The 19738-nt window shown below is 36.9% G+C and overlaps 2 protein-coding genes across 2 annotated transcripts; both read right to left on the bottom strand.

Annotated features, from left to right (window-relative positions):
* Positions 1-258: 258 nt before the first annotated feature.
* LOC119986816 ((13S,14R)-1,13-dihydroxy-N-methylcanadine 13-O-acetyltransferase AT1-like) lies at positions 259-8603 on the bottom strand. Its single transcript, XM_038831511.1, has 3 exons — positions 8023-8603; positions 407-969; positions 259-357 (listed from the first exon to the last, which is right to left on the bottom strand). Exons 1-3 carry the CDS (start codon positions 8591-8593, stop codon positions 259-261), a joined length of 1233 nt encoding a protein of 410 aa, XP_038687439.1. The 5' UTR covers positions 8594-8603.
* Positions 8604-13736: 5133 nt separating this feature from the next.
* Positions 13737-18526, bottom strand: LOC119986815 (acylsugar acyltransferase 3-like). Its single transcript, XM_038831510.1, has 2 exons — positions 18446-18526; positions 13737-14582 (listed from the first exon to the last, which is right to left on the bottom strand). Exons 1-2 carry the CDS (start codon positions 18524-18526, stop codon positions 13737-13739), a joined length of 927 nt encoding a protein of 308 aa, XP_038687438.1.
* Positions 18527-19738: the final 1212 nt, after the last annotated feature.

Below are 19738 nucleotides of genomic sequence, written 5' to 3'. Positions count from 1 at the left end.
AAGTACATATAATCATTCAAAAACAAATGTTCAATGTTCTAAGAGAGAGACATGAATTTAGGAATAGAAAGCAGATGAGGCTTGAAGTAGGAGATGATATAAGATGTATTAGACCAAAAAAAGTTGGTAACTTATTAGTGTAATATGTTTGGCCTTGGATTTAATACGCGTTAATAGCACTTTTCGTCACCGAAGGATTTTTCATGTTCAATTTGCACACCCAAAGATTATAAGTTATAGAAATAATATTGCAGATCTCTATTTCTCCAAAGCTTCGTCTACTATAAAGAAATCCAGATCCGCCATGACACCCGCGTTGTGTTGCGCTAACCAATTGGACTTGGAAGAACTCCTCGACTGGTTCAGAAATGATTCGTTGGAAGGATAAAACAAGAATCTACATTACCCACAAAACACATCTTAGTAATTTGGAATACAATTCTTTCGCATTTTCATGGAATTTACAAATTCGCTCAAGCCCTTGTTCACCTTGGAAATTCTTCAAATACTTGGAATCAATTCTCTTGATGGAGTTCCTCAGAAGATGGACAAAGTAAGGTAGTTCCTTCTTATTCTCATCACTTTTACCACTCTTAGTAATTTGGTCATCTACCGCGATCGCCAGCCAATAAATATTTCCCAGAGAGAGAGCGGGTAATGGAGGATCTAACCTTTTCCGTATATTAACAAAATTGATGAACACAGATGTGGAAGCAGTACTACTGGCCAGGCATTTCCAGAAAAGTGCACAGATTGCTTCGATACGAGTTGGGTGAGGGACATTTTCACTTCTTGCCTTGGACCTGAGAGAGGATATGGCACTTGCATCAAAGAAAAACCTTTTTATCCTGCTGTTTCTTTTGGCTTCATCAGCTCTCGGTGGCACTACTACTTGCAAGTCCGCTAGACGAGTCGACAAACGTTCATTTGGTGGGAACATGGAAGAACTACCACACACTTGTTCTTGACCACTGACCGGACCTCTATTTTGAGGTCCTAATACCATCTAATTAGGGAGTTCTAGTATCTTAAGTAATGTAATTGTGTTTAAATAAGTTAGTTTTACTCTTATGATTGTCTTTCATTGGTTTTGCAGAAAATATGATTAAACCGACAAAATTAGAAGCTCTCGGGATTGAAGAAAAGTTCATAGAGATGAAGAATTGTCCGGACACTTTCATTGGATGTTCGGATAATTGAATCAAAGGGCAAAAAGGTGAAAGAATCATGAAGCTACAGCTAAAAATGAAAATCAGGACAAACTGTCCAAACAGATTTCAACCGTCTGGACAGTTGGAACCAGAGGGTTTAATTGTCCACACAGATTTCAACCGTCCGGACAGTCGCCCGATTTCTGCATTCCGAGAATGATTAATTGAGCTGGGTTTTTGGGTATCTCTCAAATGTAACCAATGGGAGAAAGCTTTATAAGGGTAAATAGGTCATTATACTTGTAAAAAGAGGAGAAAACCCTAAGATTTGTTTTGGCTCTCTCATTCATGAACTTCTCCAACATGAAGCCACCATAGGAGTAGTGTAGATCTAGTTTCTCTCTCTAAGTTTTCTTTGTTGTTTTTGGTGCTTTCTCTTGATTTTGTATAAACTCTGATTTAGATGACAATAGATTGGATGTTTATTGCAATAATCATGAGTGGGTAGTTCTCTTCTCTAGTTTCTAATCCCGAAGGGTGGATGCAAGGTTTCGATTACTCAAGGTATGCTCAAAGGGTCGTAGTTTCGATCATTCTCTTTTAATTTCGTGATAGTTGTGTGATTGGATATATGAGAATGACATATTTGATTGTATTCTTGGATTGTCTAGTCTAGGGATTGCATCTAATGTGTTAGATTGAGAATTGTTAAACCCATTGCATGATTTCCTTAATTAATTGAGTTTTCCATTGCATAGCTATTAATTATGTGTATTGATGATGGGGTTTTGGGTTAATTTAGGAATGTGCATGGGAGAGTTATGGTTAATTGATCTTTGAGTGTGAAACTAGGGTGTTAGCCAAGCCGAGCCCCAAGGGGGAACATTAATCCATAATATTAGGTGCTTATCCCTTTGTGTTCATCGTAGATTAAGAGACCCGATGGCCTACATGTATGAATTGAAGTCTTATATCCCAATTCTCTTTGCATATGCATGATTGATAGTATCACACAATGCATTGTGTATGGTTGTGTGTGTTTGCAATGATATCTTGAGTATGAGAACCGAGTAACCACCGGGACGGACTAGAGAATAGGTTTTTAATTAATTGTTTTAAATCCAATTTGTGCTTACTTTGATTACAAAATCGCTCATGCTACCGAGTCATTCGGCCCATTTCTTTTACTTGCTTTTATTTGATATTCATTGTATTTATTAGTGTTAGCTAGTCATTTGCATATCATTCACTTCAAATTTGCATTGCTTCCTCGTGGATCGATACCGGACTCACCGGTTTATTACTTGACGATACCCTACACTTGGGGTAAGTACACACACACACTTTGGTGTCGGTCAAGTTTTTGGCGCCGTTGCCGGGGAAGCGAGTGTCAAAGACGGAGCTGGGTGGCTTGTAGATGCTAGTTTTATGCTATTAAACGCCATCAAATAAGGAAGGAGCATGGTCACGCTTCAAGGGTAACTTCGTTCTTTCATTTTCCTTGCTTTCTAGAGTAGTTGATTTAGTATAGTTGCTGAAAAGAAAAAAAAATTGTGAGGAGAACTTGGCGGATGGGATTAACTTAGTTTCCTGTGGGCGATGGATGCCACCTTGTTTGCTTTGTGGTAGTGGAACGTTGTTTGAGAGAGATTTGAGCATTTTTTTTTATTCCCTACTACTTGCTTGTATACTTGGTGTGGTTATCTTTTCTTAGAAACCTATTGTTGATCTATCATTGCCTTTGCTTATTCTCATAAATTCTTGCTTTGAATGAACCTTTGGTTGTGATCTCTTTGCTTGAAACTCTTCGATTACTATCTTGTGCTCCTTGTGCTTAATTGAAACTTTGTGCCAAAATGTCATTATCTAGAGGGAGTAGTGTTCATGCTAATGATATGGGGGGTGGTCAAGGAAACAAAATTGATTTGAATACATTGTGTTGTTTATTGCAAAATGTGAACATAAAGGAATTGTCAAATTCTAGGCATGAACCAAATGCCCAAGGAGGTAATGTTTTGCAAAATGTGCCACAAATTGTCCAAAAGGATAACCATTTGCAAAATGTGACCATAAATGTTCCACATGATCATGTACTTCAAAATTCACCCCAACATGATTTTCAATATCCCAATGAATCACTCATGCATTATATGCCTCATGCGCCTCAAGTTCCACAATATGCATATTATGGGCATGATGTGCATGCTCCTCCTCCTCCTTTTGACTACATTCATGCACATGAGTACCAACCCTTTAGGCAAGCAAAATCTTCACACCAATGTATAGCTCCACCATCTTACCAACCATGCACCCCACCCCAAGAGAGATCACTTGAGGATACGCTTCAAATATTCATGGAAGCTCAATTGGAGGTTAATCAAAGGAGATTTGAATTTCGTGAGCAAACCAATAGAGCCTTGGAAGATTTAAGAAGCCAATTGACAAAGATCACTCAAACATTAGAATTTCAATTCGAAACTTCAAGTGAGGGGTTGAATGTGCAAGAACAAGAACAACCCATCATTACCTCAAGGAGTGGGATAGTAATTGACAATACCATGACTCCTAAGGTAAGTGAGGATGAGAAATTAGTGGAAGAAGTGGGTGGTGAGGTGAAAAATGTTATAGTTGGAGATAGATCATGTCGAGACAAGGACAATTATCAAGTTGAAAAGGTTGAGGAAAAGAGCGAAGAGAAGAGAAATGAAGAGAAAGAGGAGAACAAAGTGAGACCAAAAGGGAATGAGTTAGACCGTGGGAGGGCAATTGAGTACATCCCTAAGCTTTATATTCACTCTCATGTTGAGGATAAATTAGAGATGACACTTGCAAAGAATTCATTTGAGGGTGTGCTAGTTTTGATTAAGAAAGGTAGTCGACTTTTGATTGAGGGAGATATTATGAAAAAAGTTTTGAAGTTCTTGACTATTTATAGTGTAGAACATTTGCCCCTTCATTTAGGAGCATTAGAGGCCTTCCCAATCAAAGTCGGTGCATACCAAGTGCATCCTCAAGAATTGACAACGTTACCTTTTGCAAGTGGATTTAAAGATTCCTCTAAACATCATGTCACACATAAAATATTTACCAAAATTAGAAAAGTGTGGCATCCCAAACCACGATTACAATTCTTTTTAGGTGAGTTTGGGGAAAAGGGGACCGAATCATGTGTGGTTCGTCATGTTCCTCAAAGTGGGAGTAGTGATTTTGAGGATGTTCTTGGGATCTCAAGGATCCCATCCCTCTCTTGTGTTATGGTCGATCCACTTTTGTACATATATGTTTAGGATTGGTTTAGAGATCACTTTTATTTTTGTGTGTCTCGTATACTCAAAATCCATTTCACAATTTTTGCTCCTTGTGCACTTATTCAAGTTGGGGGGCGAGAATTGTGACATGGTTGTGTGTTATGTTTTGATTTTCTTACCCTTTAATTTTGGTGTGTTTTTGTATGTTCACAATGCATTTCACAATTTGTTCTTGCCTTGTTTTCCATTCTTGACATTGGGGACAATATCTCATTTAAGTTGGGGGGTGAGGGAATTGTGAATTCATTGTGAAACTTGCTTTATTTTGGTGTGCTTTTGTGAATATCAAAAATTTGAAAAAAAAAAAAAATTTCTTGTTGTGTCATGCTTGGATAGTGTGGTTGGTATTCACTTTTTCAGGATATGCTTCGTTTCTCATGATTCCGATCACTTTTGAAGACTATGGTATGATTTCCTACCCTCTATCCTATTGTGTTGTGCTTTGTTGTTCATACATGCTAGATGGACTTTAGGAAGGGAATGGTAGATGCTTTTGGGATTCACTACCAATTTCAACGTTAATTTATTATTCTTGTTCGAACGTGCAAGTGTAGAGTAGGTTTCTTGATTTCTTTTGTGAAGTCGATGCATGTGATTGAGTAGGATGACTATGATCAATCTTTCTTGGGATGATTGGGACCTAGTTTGATATCAAAACTGTGATTAAGTGTGCATCTTGGCATTGAAGCATTTGTATGACTACTTTTTGGATCCTTTTGTCTGGAAAACTACCTTTTATCCCTTCTCATTCTTTTGAGCCATTCTTCCTTGATATACATTGGGTTCCGGGTGATGCTATTCATTGATATTCATTTGACATCTTATGCTCGTGTTCTTCAATAGCTTTGCATCCATTACATTTGATTACTGAGAAGTGTGATTTTTGTATTTTGCCACTTGCTTGTGAACTTAGGATTGAATGATTCATTAGGTTGAGAGATTTGAGCATAGCCTATTCATTTGTGAGTGATTACAAGCCTAAATTTCTTTAAGCCTTTTTATTTCACTTACAAGCCTTGTGTGCACCACTTCCTTAAATATTTCCCACCTTTGGTTGCAAGGTTGAGTAGGAGCTTGAAAAAAAATAAGTTGGTAGTGATATTACCCTTTCTTATGTTGAAAAAAAAATTGAGGGTTGTTGTTCAAATGTTGTTCATTTTCGAGAAGAACAAAGAAAAAAAAAGTGCATAGAGAAAAAAAAATCAAAAAGAGGTGTATACAATAAAGTTAATCCTTTGTGTGTAAAGGATGAGAAGTGTTTGGATTTGTGGTGCAATGGAAGGGGTGACAAAATGAGAATTTTGCTCACTTGTTTGAACTTAACCTTGCAACTTGTTACCTAGTTCCAAATTCTTCCTACCTTGTCCCTTAGCCACATTACAAACCATTTAACCTTTTGATGAATTTGATCCAAGGTAAGCAAGTGAGTTGGTGGATGCATTAATTGCTCTTGTAGGTGATTTCTTTCTCAAAGCTATGCCCATCCAAATTATCTTTTATAAACACATACATTTAATCCAATTGTGTAAGTCATTCACTTAGCCCAATGCTTTTATGTTTTTGTGTACATTTGGGATCGGGGATTTATGAACACCAAAAGGGTCCATAACAAGGTTTTACTTGTGTGAATGTGTTGATTTGTCTTGCTTGATTGCACCTATATTTTTCATAGTATAAAATGTTCTTGATCATTTTTAACGGGATTGAGATCGATTTTCCAAAGATTTTGCATGTCTTTGACTAAGCAGGGGATTTGGGGGATTAGCTCTATTTCTTGCATGTGAGAACTTAAGAATCATTTGTGGTGCTTTCAAAGTAATGGTGGATCCTTTGGCAAGTGTTTGTGGGTATCGCTCTGATAAGCCCTCACGAGACTACAACTCGTCCACTAGGGTGACGTACGGGTTTAAAGGCTTGTTGCATATGCTAAATGCAACCGTGATTCCTACGTCAGTGAGTTAGGTTTTTATTTTTAGGTAGTGTTTGCATTGCTAGGGACTAGCAACGTCTAAGTTGGGGGGTGTGACCGGACCTCTATTTTGAGGTCCTAATACCATCTAATTAGGGAGTTCTAGTATCTTAAGTAATGTAATTGTGTTTAAATAAGTTAGTTTTACTCTTATGATTGTCTTTCATTGGTTTTGCAGAAAATATGATTAAACCGACAAAATTAGAAGCTCTCGGGATTGAAGAAAAGTTCATAGAGATGAAGAATTGTCCGGACACTTTCATTGGATGTTCGGATAATTGAATCAAAGGGCAAAAAGGTGAAAGAATCATGAAGCTACAGCTAAAAATGAAAATCAGGACAAACTGTCCAAACAGATTTCAACAGTCTGGACAGTTGGAACCAGAGGGTTTAATTGTCCACACAGATTTCAACCGTCCGGACAGTCGCCCGATTTCTGCATTCCGAGAATGATTAATTGAGCTGGGTTTTTTGGGTATCTCTCAAATGTAACCAATGGGAGAAAGCTTTATAAGGGTAAATAGGTCATTATACTTGTAAAAAGAGGAGAAAACCCTAAGATTTGTTTTGGCTCTCTCATTCATGAACTTCTCCAACATGAAGCCACCATAGGAGTAGTGTAGATCTAGTTTCTCTCTCTAAGTTTTCTTTGTTGTTTTTGGTGCTTTCTCTTGATTTTGTATAAACTCTGATTTAGATGACAATAGATTGGATGTTTATTGCAATAATCATGAGTGGGTAGTTCTCTTCTCTAGTTTCTAATCCCGAAGGGTGGATGCAAGGTTTCGATTACTCAAGGTATGCTCAAAGGGTCGTAGTTTCGATCATTCTCTTTTAATTTCGTGATAGTTGTGTGATTGGATATATGAGAATGACATATTTGATTGTATTCTTGGATTGTCTAGTCTAGGGATTGCATCTAATGTGTTAGATTGAGAATTGTTAAACCCATTGCATGATTTCCTTAATTAATTGAGTTTTCCATTGCATAGCTATTAATTATGTGTATTGATGATGGGGTTTTGGGTTAATTTAGGAATGTGCATTGGAGAGTTATGGTTAATTGATCTTTGAGTGTGAAACTAGGGTGTTAGCCAAGCCGAGCCCCAAGGGGGAACATTAATCCATAATATTAGGTGCTTATCCCTTTGTGTTCATCGTAGATTAAGAGACCCGATGGCCTACATGTATGAATTGAAGTCTTATATCCCAATTATCTTTGCATATGCATGATTGATAGTATCACACAATGCATTGTGTATGGTTGTGTGTGTTTGCAATGATACCTTGAGTATGAGAACCGAGTAACCACCGGGACGGACTAGAGACTAGGTTTTTAATTAATTGTTTTAAATCCAATTTGTGCTTACTTTGATTACAAAATCGCTCATGCTACCGAGTCATTCGGCCCATTTCTTTTACTTGCTTTTATTTGATATTCATTGTGTTTATTAGTGTTAGCTAGTCATTTGCATATCATTCACTTCAAATTTGCATTGCTTCCTCGTGGATCGATACCGGACTCACCGGTTTATTACTTGACGATACCCTACACTTGGGGTAAGTACACACACACACTTTGGTGTCGGTCAACCACCAAAATCCTTAATGTTGGTACGAGCAATCTCCGCCCATGCTCTGATGAAAGCACCAAAAGTGGTTCCATCCACGATTCTGTACAGGAGACACATCCCTAAAGCAATACCACCGCATACGAATACGTTGGCTTGGATTGCTACTTGCGCCACCTTTTCCACGCCCTCCGGACAAGTAAGTTGGCATGGAAGCAACTTGTATAATAACTCAAATTCTGAAGAGACCTGACCAAGAAAATCATCCATATCACAACTTACTTTGGCTTGTCTAAATAGAGCTCCTTCATCGTTACAATCAATGGTGGTAGAATCACTATTGATCCTCCCCGCCAAAGGGTAAAAGCGAGTTAGGGATTTTGATAACGAATCTTTGAGGGTGACCAAGTGGCTCTCCACGGACATGTACATATGGTCTTTTGAGAAGGGGTAAAAGTACCATACTGGAGAATATACTGTGCCGTCCACTAGCTGGTCGAGAGCACAGAGTTTGTAGGATCTAAGGTGATCGGGTGTTGGTGAAGATGGTTTGATGATTTCTGGTGAAGTGGTGTGAACTTCAAATGCCACCATTGTTTATTCAGCAAGCAAACGAAAGTTTTCAAGCGCTAATATTTCTTTGCAGGCTAGTCTAGCTCGAATGAATGAATGAATCCACGTTCACTTCTAATTTATAGTCGAATTGGAAGCTAAGGGTAGAACTGGTAGTATCATTTTACCACTATCTAAGCACGGCAAATGGGATTTTTTTACTATAAAATATGATTTAAGATGGATTTAAAAGAAATTTAATTAAGCAATTCATGGAATAATATAAATTCATAAAATAGTATTTAGTAAAAATATTATTAACTTAAATATATCGAAATTGATCAATATCTATTAAAATGAATTCAACTGCTTTGTCTTTTGATGTATTGGATTAATCTATAGGTTATAGCACAAAAATCTCCAATCATGGAGTGTCGGGGTTCTGTTAAAACATTTATTTTTGAAAAATACATAATAATTTTAAATCATTGGATATAAACTCAAAACAGTAGAACCTCAGCACCCCATCACGCTTGTCAATCAAGCACATGAAATTTTTGTGTAAGGATTTTATAAAAACCACACCCACAACATCTGGAGATCTAGAGGAGGTCCTAACTGTTAAGGCAGAAGCTGATTCCTACATAACTTTAATCAATATCCCATTTTATACTAACAAGTAGTATTGCAATATTGTTGCTGTGTTAATGTTGCACATCAATCTCATCTCTGGACCGTGATAGCTGATTTGTGCTGCATGACGACGGTGAAGGTTTGTTTTACTGCCGAGTGTGTTGTTCATTTTCGTTCTTCTACTCAGCTCTCACCTAAGGGTTCGTCTCTTCATTGCTTCTTTGTTGTCTCAGTCTCTTCAGGTGATTTTCGAATTGTGGTAAGTCTCTGATTTATCTTTGTTTCCTGCTCTTTTCGCCTTGCCTTCATTTTTTTCCCGTTGATTCACTCCTCTTTGTTTGGTTGTGTGCAGGTTCAGTTTTTTTACTCTAACTGATAATACCTTCAGTTCTCTGTTTTTTTATTCCTCTTTCATATTTAATGGTCTCTGACCGTCAATGGGTCTTTGTCTTCAAAAAACAAGAAAGCGTGAGGGGCCAACCAAGTCCATGCTCTCATGTTTGGTCAGACAATATTAGACCATCAAAGTGACATTGTTGTGTCATCATTTTGATTTATGGCCAAACAAAAATTGTTTAAACCACACCCATGCTCCAACCTAAATACACAATTAAAAATTGAAATTGGTGGGTCCCATGAAATCCTATATTAGATTTAAGCGAATATGGTAGTCCTTTTTCTTCTTATTTCAGTGGGTCCCATGAAATCCCTCCTATCCACGATGGGGCTTGTTTCAAGTGTTTCAAAACTCACTCTCTCTATATATCTAGTACTATATGTCTATGACAAGTTTTGGACACTTCAAAAATCGAACAAAACTTAGAGTCACTCCAAATTTGAAGTAGCTATTAGTTGATGAATTTTGAAGAGAAGGAAGAGGGAAAGTAATAGAGAAATGATGAAAAGGAAGAGAGAAAAGAAAGATGATGGAAAAGGAAGAGAGATAAGAAAGAGAAAATGAGTATGGAGTGTTGACTCAACTATTTCGGGATAGGGGGGCTAGAATTAGTCCAGTCAATTCCACTAAATCTCCATCATTCAATGCAAGATTGCATTGGATTTGACAACACTATACTCCACCATTCAATGATGCAGATTTGGTGAAATTGGTGGAATAATTCCAGCCAATCTTTTTCCAACTATGCCATTGTGGGTGAATTCAAATGTAACACTTGTTAAATTGATAATTGCACAAGAATTGAGGCATTTGGATTGTGAGTACAATTGTGTATTAAGTGACCAACTTTTTTTTTTACCCTCTTTACAATGATAATTTTTTATCAATAATGCAACGAGATGATGAGACAAATTATTTGATCAATTTTCTTACCAACAATTGACGCACACACGCACATGCACACACACATACATATGGAGGCTTTCTCATATAAGGGTCTATTGTAAGAGTGTAAAATAAGGGTTACGTTTTAATGGTGTGGATGAATGAGATGATAAATGGGGTCCATTGCTTTAGGTCCCACATGTTTCAAATCAATGGTGTGAACATAAACCTTTATTTTAAACCCTTACATTAGACCCTTATATGAGAATTCATATATATATATATATAAAGAAACTACATAGAATTATTGGGGTGCCTGGATCTACTGTAATTGTTATTAATTATATATCACTTTCGCGGTAGCTTTTGTTATAGTAAACAAAAGGCAGAAGAAAGATAGCGTAAATATTAAATTAGATAAAGCTAATCAATACAGACAGTACTAGATTTGCTTTGAGATCTATGGGTATAAAATAACAATTAAATATTCGTAATGAAATTAAATTAATTAATTTAGTTTGTTTTTCTATTCCAATTTCACTCGCTCCTAAATTTATTATGTAATATACCGACTCGATCCCGATCTCTTATTAATTAATTTTTGATCAATAATGCAACGAGATGATGAGACAAATAATTTGATCAATTTTCTTACGGACAATTGACGCACGCAAGCACGCACACGCGCACACACATATATAGAGGTTTTCTCATATAAGGGTCTATGGTAAGGGTGTACAATAAGAGTTACGTTTTAATGGAGTGAATGAATGAAATGACAAGTGGGGTTCACTACTTTAGATCTCACATGTTTCAAATCAATGGTATAAATATAGACCCTTATTTTACACCCTTACATTAGACTCTTATATGAGAATTATTATATATATATAATAAAGAAACTACATAGAATTATTGGGGTGCCTGGATCTACTGTAATTGTTATTAATTATATCACTTTCGCCGTAGCTTTTGTTACAATAAAAAGACGGAAGAAGAAAGATAGCGTAAATATTAAATTAGATAGAGCTTATCAATACAGATAGTACTAGATTTGCTTTGAGATCTATGGATATAAAATAACAATTAAATATTCCTAATGAAATTAAATTAATTAATTTAGTTTGGTTTTTCTATTCCAATTTCACTGGCTCCTAAATTTATTATGTAATATACTGACTCGATCCCGATCTTATTATTATAACATATATTTAAGAATATAACTTTGGTGGCAAGTTGACTTGGACGTCATAGATCTAACGGGGAATTTCGTTTGCATTGTTAGGAGGGAATGAGGTGAGCCGAGGGTGAGAATCACTCATTCCCCCGTTTGGTTGAGTTTGAGAGGGTGGAATCACAAACTCATCCCACCCTCATTCCCTCTTTAGAGCAGTTGCATCAGTGTCTCTTAACAGATTCTCTATATTACCTACTCAAATACCACTTTTTGACCATTTATAGAATCTCTTACCAACAACAACTGTATCAAAATCTTTATTCTTATCCTTAACAACATTAAAATATTAATTTTCAATTTCGTTTTACTTGTTTATATTATTTTAAAACTATAAAATTATATTAAAAATTGAAATCAATAACATTAAAACTTAGAAAATTAAATTGTTACATTAAAACATTTCAAACAACAATATTACTAAGCATTGCTATGGATGTTCCACAAATGCTCCACAAGATCAACTTGAAGTTAAGTATGTTTTTCACTCATATCATACTCACCTTACACTCGCCTAAAGCTCGCCTCACACTCACACTCACACTCACTGGATTAGTAACCAAATGCCCCGTATGACTAGAAGAACAAATGCATGCAACTTTGCATGCATGGATCTGCGCTGAAGTTTCAGTTTCTTTTCCCAAGTGTTTTTGCTATATGTCAGATGATACTTAAGAAAAAAAATCTATGTAACGTGATACTTAGACCATTCGCAACAGATAGTTTTAACAGATTCTTTAAATTTACAATAAAAACGTACACTTTTTATAGAGTTACAGTTTCTCTAAACTCTATCACCTAATAGTCTAATACTTACCAAAAAAAAAAGACGCTATGTTGAAGTGATAATTAACTATTATTTATTCTGGTACACCTTCGGTGATGCTGGGTCGAAGCAAATAATTTTTGCATTAGATTAAATCGACCCCTCATTTTTGTGGGTCCAACGAAATCCCTTAGATTAGATTTAAATGGATATAAAAAAGTGAAAAAGTATTCTCATCCCCTAAATTGGTTATCCCACCCGCGAATGTTTTTTTAAAATATTATTTTATATATGATTTAATATTTGATTCTTTCTAATTACGTGTGATTTGAAATTTGATTCTCATTCGGTGATGCTACAAATCTTAATGGTATTATTAAAGACTGCAATGTGAACATAGCTATGATATCATTGATATGGGAATCACTAAAGGCTAGACTTGGGCTGCATGAATTGTGGAACAGTTATGAGTAGAGGCTTGAATCCATCAGCATTGATAGAGGCATGAGTGAAGGCCAAGAACGTGCAACAATCTTCTCCAACCTAGTCCTATTTAATCTAGTTTATTTTCCAATGAAGGGTAGCTTATTCTGCATTTGAAACAAGAAAGAATGGTGAGAGGAGTGATTGCTGATTTTAGTGTCACAGAGTGATTCTCATTTGTCCTATTATCTTTTGTGTTAATCAATTCAATTGTGATTATTGGGTTGATTTGCATCACCCCAGCTTACATGCTGGCTCCATCCTTGCGGATTTCTAATCTTGGGAATAAGTATCACCTGCTATTTTATGTACTGAATTGATAAAAATCATACCAATCTACTAGACACCACATGGAGACCAGCAGAGTGAGAGAGCCAAGGTCGAGGCTATGTTTCGAAATCCTGAAGAGTTCGTATAATTCAACGATTAGACAATCAAAGAAGTAAAAGAGACAGAAAGGGAATATCAGCGATTAAACACAAAACGAAAACAATTTATAGAGGACTCGGATTAACCGAGGCTAAAGAGAGTAATTCCTCATCATGTTCTAACAGAGACATCAATTGTTCATCCAGTGTCACCCATGCTTCCACTCATTTGTTATCTCTTGCATCCATAAAACTAATCGCATGGTCAGCCACCGCTTCCGCCACACCGGCAAACGGAACCCATAAAGGCTTTCCCCACCCGTAATCGACTTCATAAACCCCAAGCTTGCACCAGCTATTAATCAGGACAAGAGCCATTCCTTCGGTTACAGACTTCAAACATAATTCACGAATCTCTTTCATGGCCCCACATAGATTTCCAATCCTTCATCTCCTTCAAAGCTCTTCACAACGTCATCGTTGATTGCCTTAACAGCTTCCCTCATCTGGCGGACGAAATCGCACAACTCTATTCCCTCACCCTCTGATTCTGACATCATGAGAGCTATCATCAAAAAGTTCCCCAGAAAATTTTCTGGGAATTGTGGGACAGCCCTTCGTCGCATATTCACTAAATTTGCCACCAAAACTGATTTCTGGATACATGGTTTTACCGTCTTCAATGCAGACATCATGCATTTAACAATGAATTCAGAGGCAACCTCTAAGCGAGTCGGGTCGGGCACAATTGAGCTTGTTGCTTTGGCTTTGAGATTGCTCAAGACTGATCCATCTAACACAAACCTCTTTGTAACAGACATGTTATTTTTATACAAGACACTTGCCAAAGCTGAAGTGGTTAGATCTTCTGGGAATGAATGGTTTTGGGGGAATATTGATGAGGCACTAAAATTTGGAGCCAGAGCTCCTACAATTGAATCTCGAGCGATCGTAGCCCAAGTTTTCATGAACGCACAAAGAGCAGTTCCATCAAAAATCTTGTGCGAAGCCACAAGACCAATTGCAATGCCACCACAAGAAAACGGAGTTTCTTGAATCATTAGAACATGATCTCCGCGAGTTATTTCTCTGTAAATAATCTCATCTGGCAAAAATTTGGGGAATACTGAGATAGTGGGGTGTTTGAGATAGTCACATAAATTGCAATTGATTCTGGCATTGATATAGCAAGCGCCTTCATCATTGCAGTCAAAGGAACGATCGTCCAAAGCCTTTCCGGCAAGAGGGTAGTAAAGAGTCAGTATCTGTGAAAGAGATTGTTTCAACACTTGCGATGTTTCAGAGATGCATGCTTGGTTTGGTGGATAAAAGAGAATCATGGGAACGTATGTGGAGGGGACAAGTTGATCAAGGAGAGAGATTTTATGGGTTTTGAGATGATGAGTTGTTGGAGAAGGTTTGATGCATTTACTGGATACCATCTCAACCTCCATTATTATCAATTGCAAAGCTGTGAGCTACAGAGAGAGAGGAGGGGAGGGAACGATAGGTGTGAGCATTAGAATAATCTCACTTTCCCCGCAGCTTCTATTAAAACAGCTCCTTCATAGACAACAAATTATAGAGCAATCAAACCAGTACCAGATCTGAACCATTGGATTAATTCATGATGGATCGTACTTAACACAAGAGGGGGGGTGAATTGTGTCCCCAAATTCCGATAGGAATCTCTTTTTATAATTTAAAAGGAAATCAATGTCAATTAACAATTAGCACACAAATTTGGACTCTAATGATTATCCTAATCAATATTCATTTCAATGCAAGATGTGATACAATATGGTGAATGATCAATTATCAAATAATCAAGGAATTGCAAAAACAGATTTTTTAAACAACACACTGCGCACAGATTTTACAACTCAAATTTCACCTAGCAAATCAAGTCAGAATTCCATGAAATTTGGTATGCAGTATCACAACACCCTAATGAATACTATATCAAAAATTCAGATTAAAATTCAAAGTTTAGCTATGTGAACAGTGCACGGACAGACTAGTGGTTCAGAAAATTCTGCAATCAAAACACTTAATCAATCAACAAGCAAGCAATGCAATCAAGAAAGTCCACACAGCAATTTATTGTAGTTCGGAGACTCTTCTCCTACATCTACTACCTAGGTTCACCAACCTAGGATTTTCCAACCTCCACTAAGGATGTGTTTTTCTCAAGAGCTCCACAAAACTCACAAGGGTTTTTAGGTCACCCTTAAAACTGAAGATTTCAAGACAATCTTCAAACTTTACAACCAAGGGTTTCAAGCACTCCCTTAAACTCAACCTCAACAAGGTTTTTGCCCAATGAAGGGACTTTTACAAGTGTTCGGTATAAATGGTTCACTCAAGGTTTGCACTAAGCAAATGGGGTTGAGGAACACTCAAGAATCACAATATCACCTCACGGGTTGGATAGAAAATGAAGAATAATGAGGATTTTCGAATCTGAAAATAAGAAGCCAAATGAGAAGCACTCCCTCTTTGCAAAAGCAAAATAGTGAGGAAGCCTTTAGAGTGGCTTGGGTAGAAGCTTGGATTCAATGGCACAAACTAGCTTGAAAGCTTTGAGAGCAAGAATTTCTTCAATGTAATTTTGGCTTCTCCAAGTTGGAATGACGAAGAACCCCTCTTTATAATTTACCAAGCTCTTGTGATTTCCACCATTGGATCTTTTTCTATCTTCAAATCTCGACCTTCAATTACATGTGCAAATCTTGGCCATTGAATGAATAGATCATTAAATCTTGACCTTACAATATGTAGCCGTTGCACTTGCATTATTTTCCAAGTCTAGCTTTCCAAGATTTGAGTTGTCATGTGCACTTGCAGCCATCTTTGACAATTTAATCAAACTTGCACCAAATCTTGACCTTGGTATCTCCAACAATTTTGTCATCTTTGACCATTTGATCAAACTTACACCAAATCTTGGCCTTGGTATCTCCAATGATTTCCTACAAAATGTGTAGCAACTTGCAACAATCTTTGACTCCAAAAATCAAGTAAGATCTTCTTTTAAGTCAAAAATTGCAAGCAAGAATATGGTCTTATGCACAACCATTGGATTCACCTTTTAAATGGTCATCTTAACCCTTCAAGTCTTGTTGTAATCTGATCCATTCATAATTCAAAACAATTCAATCTCAGCCATAGATTAGTGTACCGTTGGAGCTTGTAGTCTTCAAGAATATCTTCATAATCTAAGTCTTGTCTAGTTGCAAAATATACTTTCTCATCTCTTACAAATTTCAACCATTGCATTTGTCCTTTAGCTTCATCAATTGTCTTCTCACAAAAATATGATCATTGACCTCAATAAAGGAAGCATGTGCAAGATCTTGTTTGATGAAGACAAGAGATCCTTCAAGTGACCAAACATGTCCCTCCAATCTTGACTTCAAACTCTGAATTTGGCAGCACCAATATATCCATATTATACAGCCCTAAGGCTAGTTCCAATCATCAATCAAAATGCCTTAGTGGAAGGTTGATGAACATAGGTTTTTCTTGGTTTTCTAGAGATCCAAGCTCATACTTGAAAACCGGACTTCAATTCACTTGAGCAAACTGAATTCTGAGTGATATAACATCCTCATGATGATTAACCTACAAAGAAATAGGAGGTAGAACTCCCCAATTGCATGTAAGCTCAAAGAGCTTCATATAGAGCGCATAGGTTAATTACATTAGAAAAACAACCCAGAAAATTCATATTACTGCATGATAAATCATTTTATATATATTAAAATGTCCATATAAAATTTCATAACAATCGGAAATCGTTTGGTCACTCAACCAAGCAAATAAGTCACTAATAGTGAAACCGATAAATTCTAAGTGTAAATTCAATGTCATTTTGCAAACTCAGTGTAAATGACCTTTTCTCTTGAACTTTACTAGGTCAAATATGTTCATAGTGATAAAACTAAGATGCACACGAAATTTCATCTAAATCGGAGTTCATTTGGTTCACCACGTTCACAAAGAACACATATGCACAAAATTAGGTAAAACCTAGTTTTGGCGGAATTTAAGCATATGACCAAATGTATATGTGATGCACTTAATTTATCATGATTATAGTCCTAGAACATATATTAGACTTTTATGTGCATGTGGTTCAAGTTTCAAGTCATTTTGATCTAAGTTGGTTAAGATAAATTATGATCATTAGAAGATTAATGCCCTAACTTAGTCCATGTATGTTTGTTTTCAAAACTAAATTTCCAGCACTATCTCAAAAATATATAGATATCAAATTCACATAGAGATATGCATAAGCCTTCATTTAAGTGTATATGCACAATTAAGATATTAAACAATTAACCAAATAACCATTTAAGCATGTTTTCTAGCATTTTAGGATATGTTCAAGTCAAGCATGCTCACACACATTTTAGTATACAATCATACACAATCATCAAAAACACAATGTTGACCTAGACAGTAAGTCTTGGTCCAACACTTCCTTCATATTCCATTTGTATAAATATTCAAAAGTAAGAATCAGCAGAAACCAATATCTTCCTCAAGAAATCTTCAAGGATGGATACTCCTAACTCTCCACCTGCAAAAAGGTCTAGAACTGATGAAGGTTCTACTTCTAAAGAAGATGAAGGTGGAAATGATCCCAGATTCAACCTCTCCCCTATAAGGGAAGACGTATACGAGGACGATCCCCAGAAAACCATCGAATCTCTACAAGAAGCTTTGAGGGAAACCAAAAGGAGACTTAAAGAAGCAACCGACAAAGTTCAAGACTACAAAAGGCAACTTATGGTTTCAAAGTATGCCATACAAGGTGTTCGATATATGTCATGGGGCAGACAAGCAAGTACTCATGACCCAGATAAATTGCACGAAGCAATCACTGAGATCACAGTACAACTTGGATCTGTTGTAAATGGAATAGATAGTGTTCTTTATACCCTAGAATAAAATTCTTGTCCAACAATTCAATGGTTCAACTTTTTTCCCCAATTTACACTTCGTTTCTCTCTCTTCAACCAAAGAAACATGTCTCCAAAATTATTCTCCCCCCTCCTCTTCTTCCCCTAAGATTCAGGTTCACCGATGATGTATTCCCTTGCTCCTTCTACCCATCACCCACCAGATCCGGGACAAATACCACCAAAACGCCGCTGTCTCCTTCAGGGTCTTCATCCTCCCCCTGTGTCAGAGAATTTACCATATTATGTGCCGCCACCACTTGATCAAATCTTGCTTAACTTTCACTTCAAATTATAGAAAATCTCCTCATAAGACTGGTGATGAATCTTATACTGATAGAACTCTGCTAGCTTAACCTAACAAGAATTCTTCAATGGCGGTGACAAGACTAGAAGAAGAGAGAAACTTGTAGAAGACGCTGCTTCTATTTCAATTACTCAAAAACGGTCTTACAAAACAGTATATTTCCCTCTAATATACAAGAGAGAAAACCAATCACAACAAGCCATGTATACTAACAGTTATTCTGAACCGACTTAATGAATTACATGGAAAGACTAAATTGCCCTTGATACTCAATATCCTATCATTCCCTTCCCCTTAAACAACCTTGCTACAAGGTAAACAGCAACAAAATGAAAATACTCCTAAAATTTGAAATCAGGAAATGAAGTAGTGAATTCATCATAGTCTTCCCACGTGGCCTCCTCACTGGAATGATTTTGCCAATGAACTAGGACTTGAGTGCCAGCAACATTGCCCTTGCGATACACTCTCCTTTTTAACACAGAAAGAGGAACACCTTGCTGTTGTAGACCATTATCAGTAACCGTTGGCAAAGCACTGGTAGGCAAAACAGCAGGCCCTAGATGTTTCTTCAGACAGCAAACATGAAATACTGGATGTACTTTAGACTCAACTGGTAACTTGAGCCTATAAGCAACAACACCAATTTTCTCCATGACTTTATAAGGACCATACCACCTTGGATGTAATTTGGAAAAAGAGTGTGATGTCAAAGAAGGAAATTGATAAGGTAAAAGCTTCAAGTATACCAGGTCTCCAACTGTAAATTCTCTTTCTGTACGATGCTTGTTAGCCTGCACTTGCATCCTGACTTGAGCTGCCTCCAAATTATGTTTCAATAGATCAAGCACTTGATCTCTTTCTAGTAAAGCTTGATCCAAAAATTCCAGTCTTGCACTGCCCTTCTCATAACCAGAAATCTGAGGAGGAGTATATCCATACAACAATTCAAATGGAGTGGCTTTGGCAGCTGTATGATATGCAGTATTATAACTCCACTCAGCCCATGGAAGCCAATGTAACCATCTTCTTGGCTGCAAACTAGTAAAGCACCTCAAGTATGTTTCAAGACACCTATTCACAACCTCGGTCTGGCCATCACTTTGAGGGTGATAGCCAGAGCTCATACACAACTTTGAGCCCTGAA

The sequence above is a fragment of the Tripterygium wilfordii genome, chromosome 20 (assembly GCF_013401445.1).
Source record: "Tripterygium wilfordii isolate XIE 37 chromosome 20, ASM1340144v1, whole genome shotgun sequence".
NCBI classification, from domain to species: domain Eukaryota; kingdom Viridiplantae; phylum Streptophyta; class Magnoliopsida; order Celastrales; family Celastraceae; genus Tripterygium; species Tripterygium wilfordii.
This window is presented reverse-complemented; position numbering and strand designations above follow the sequence as displayed.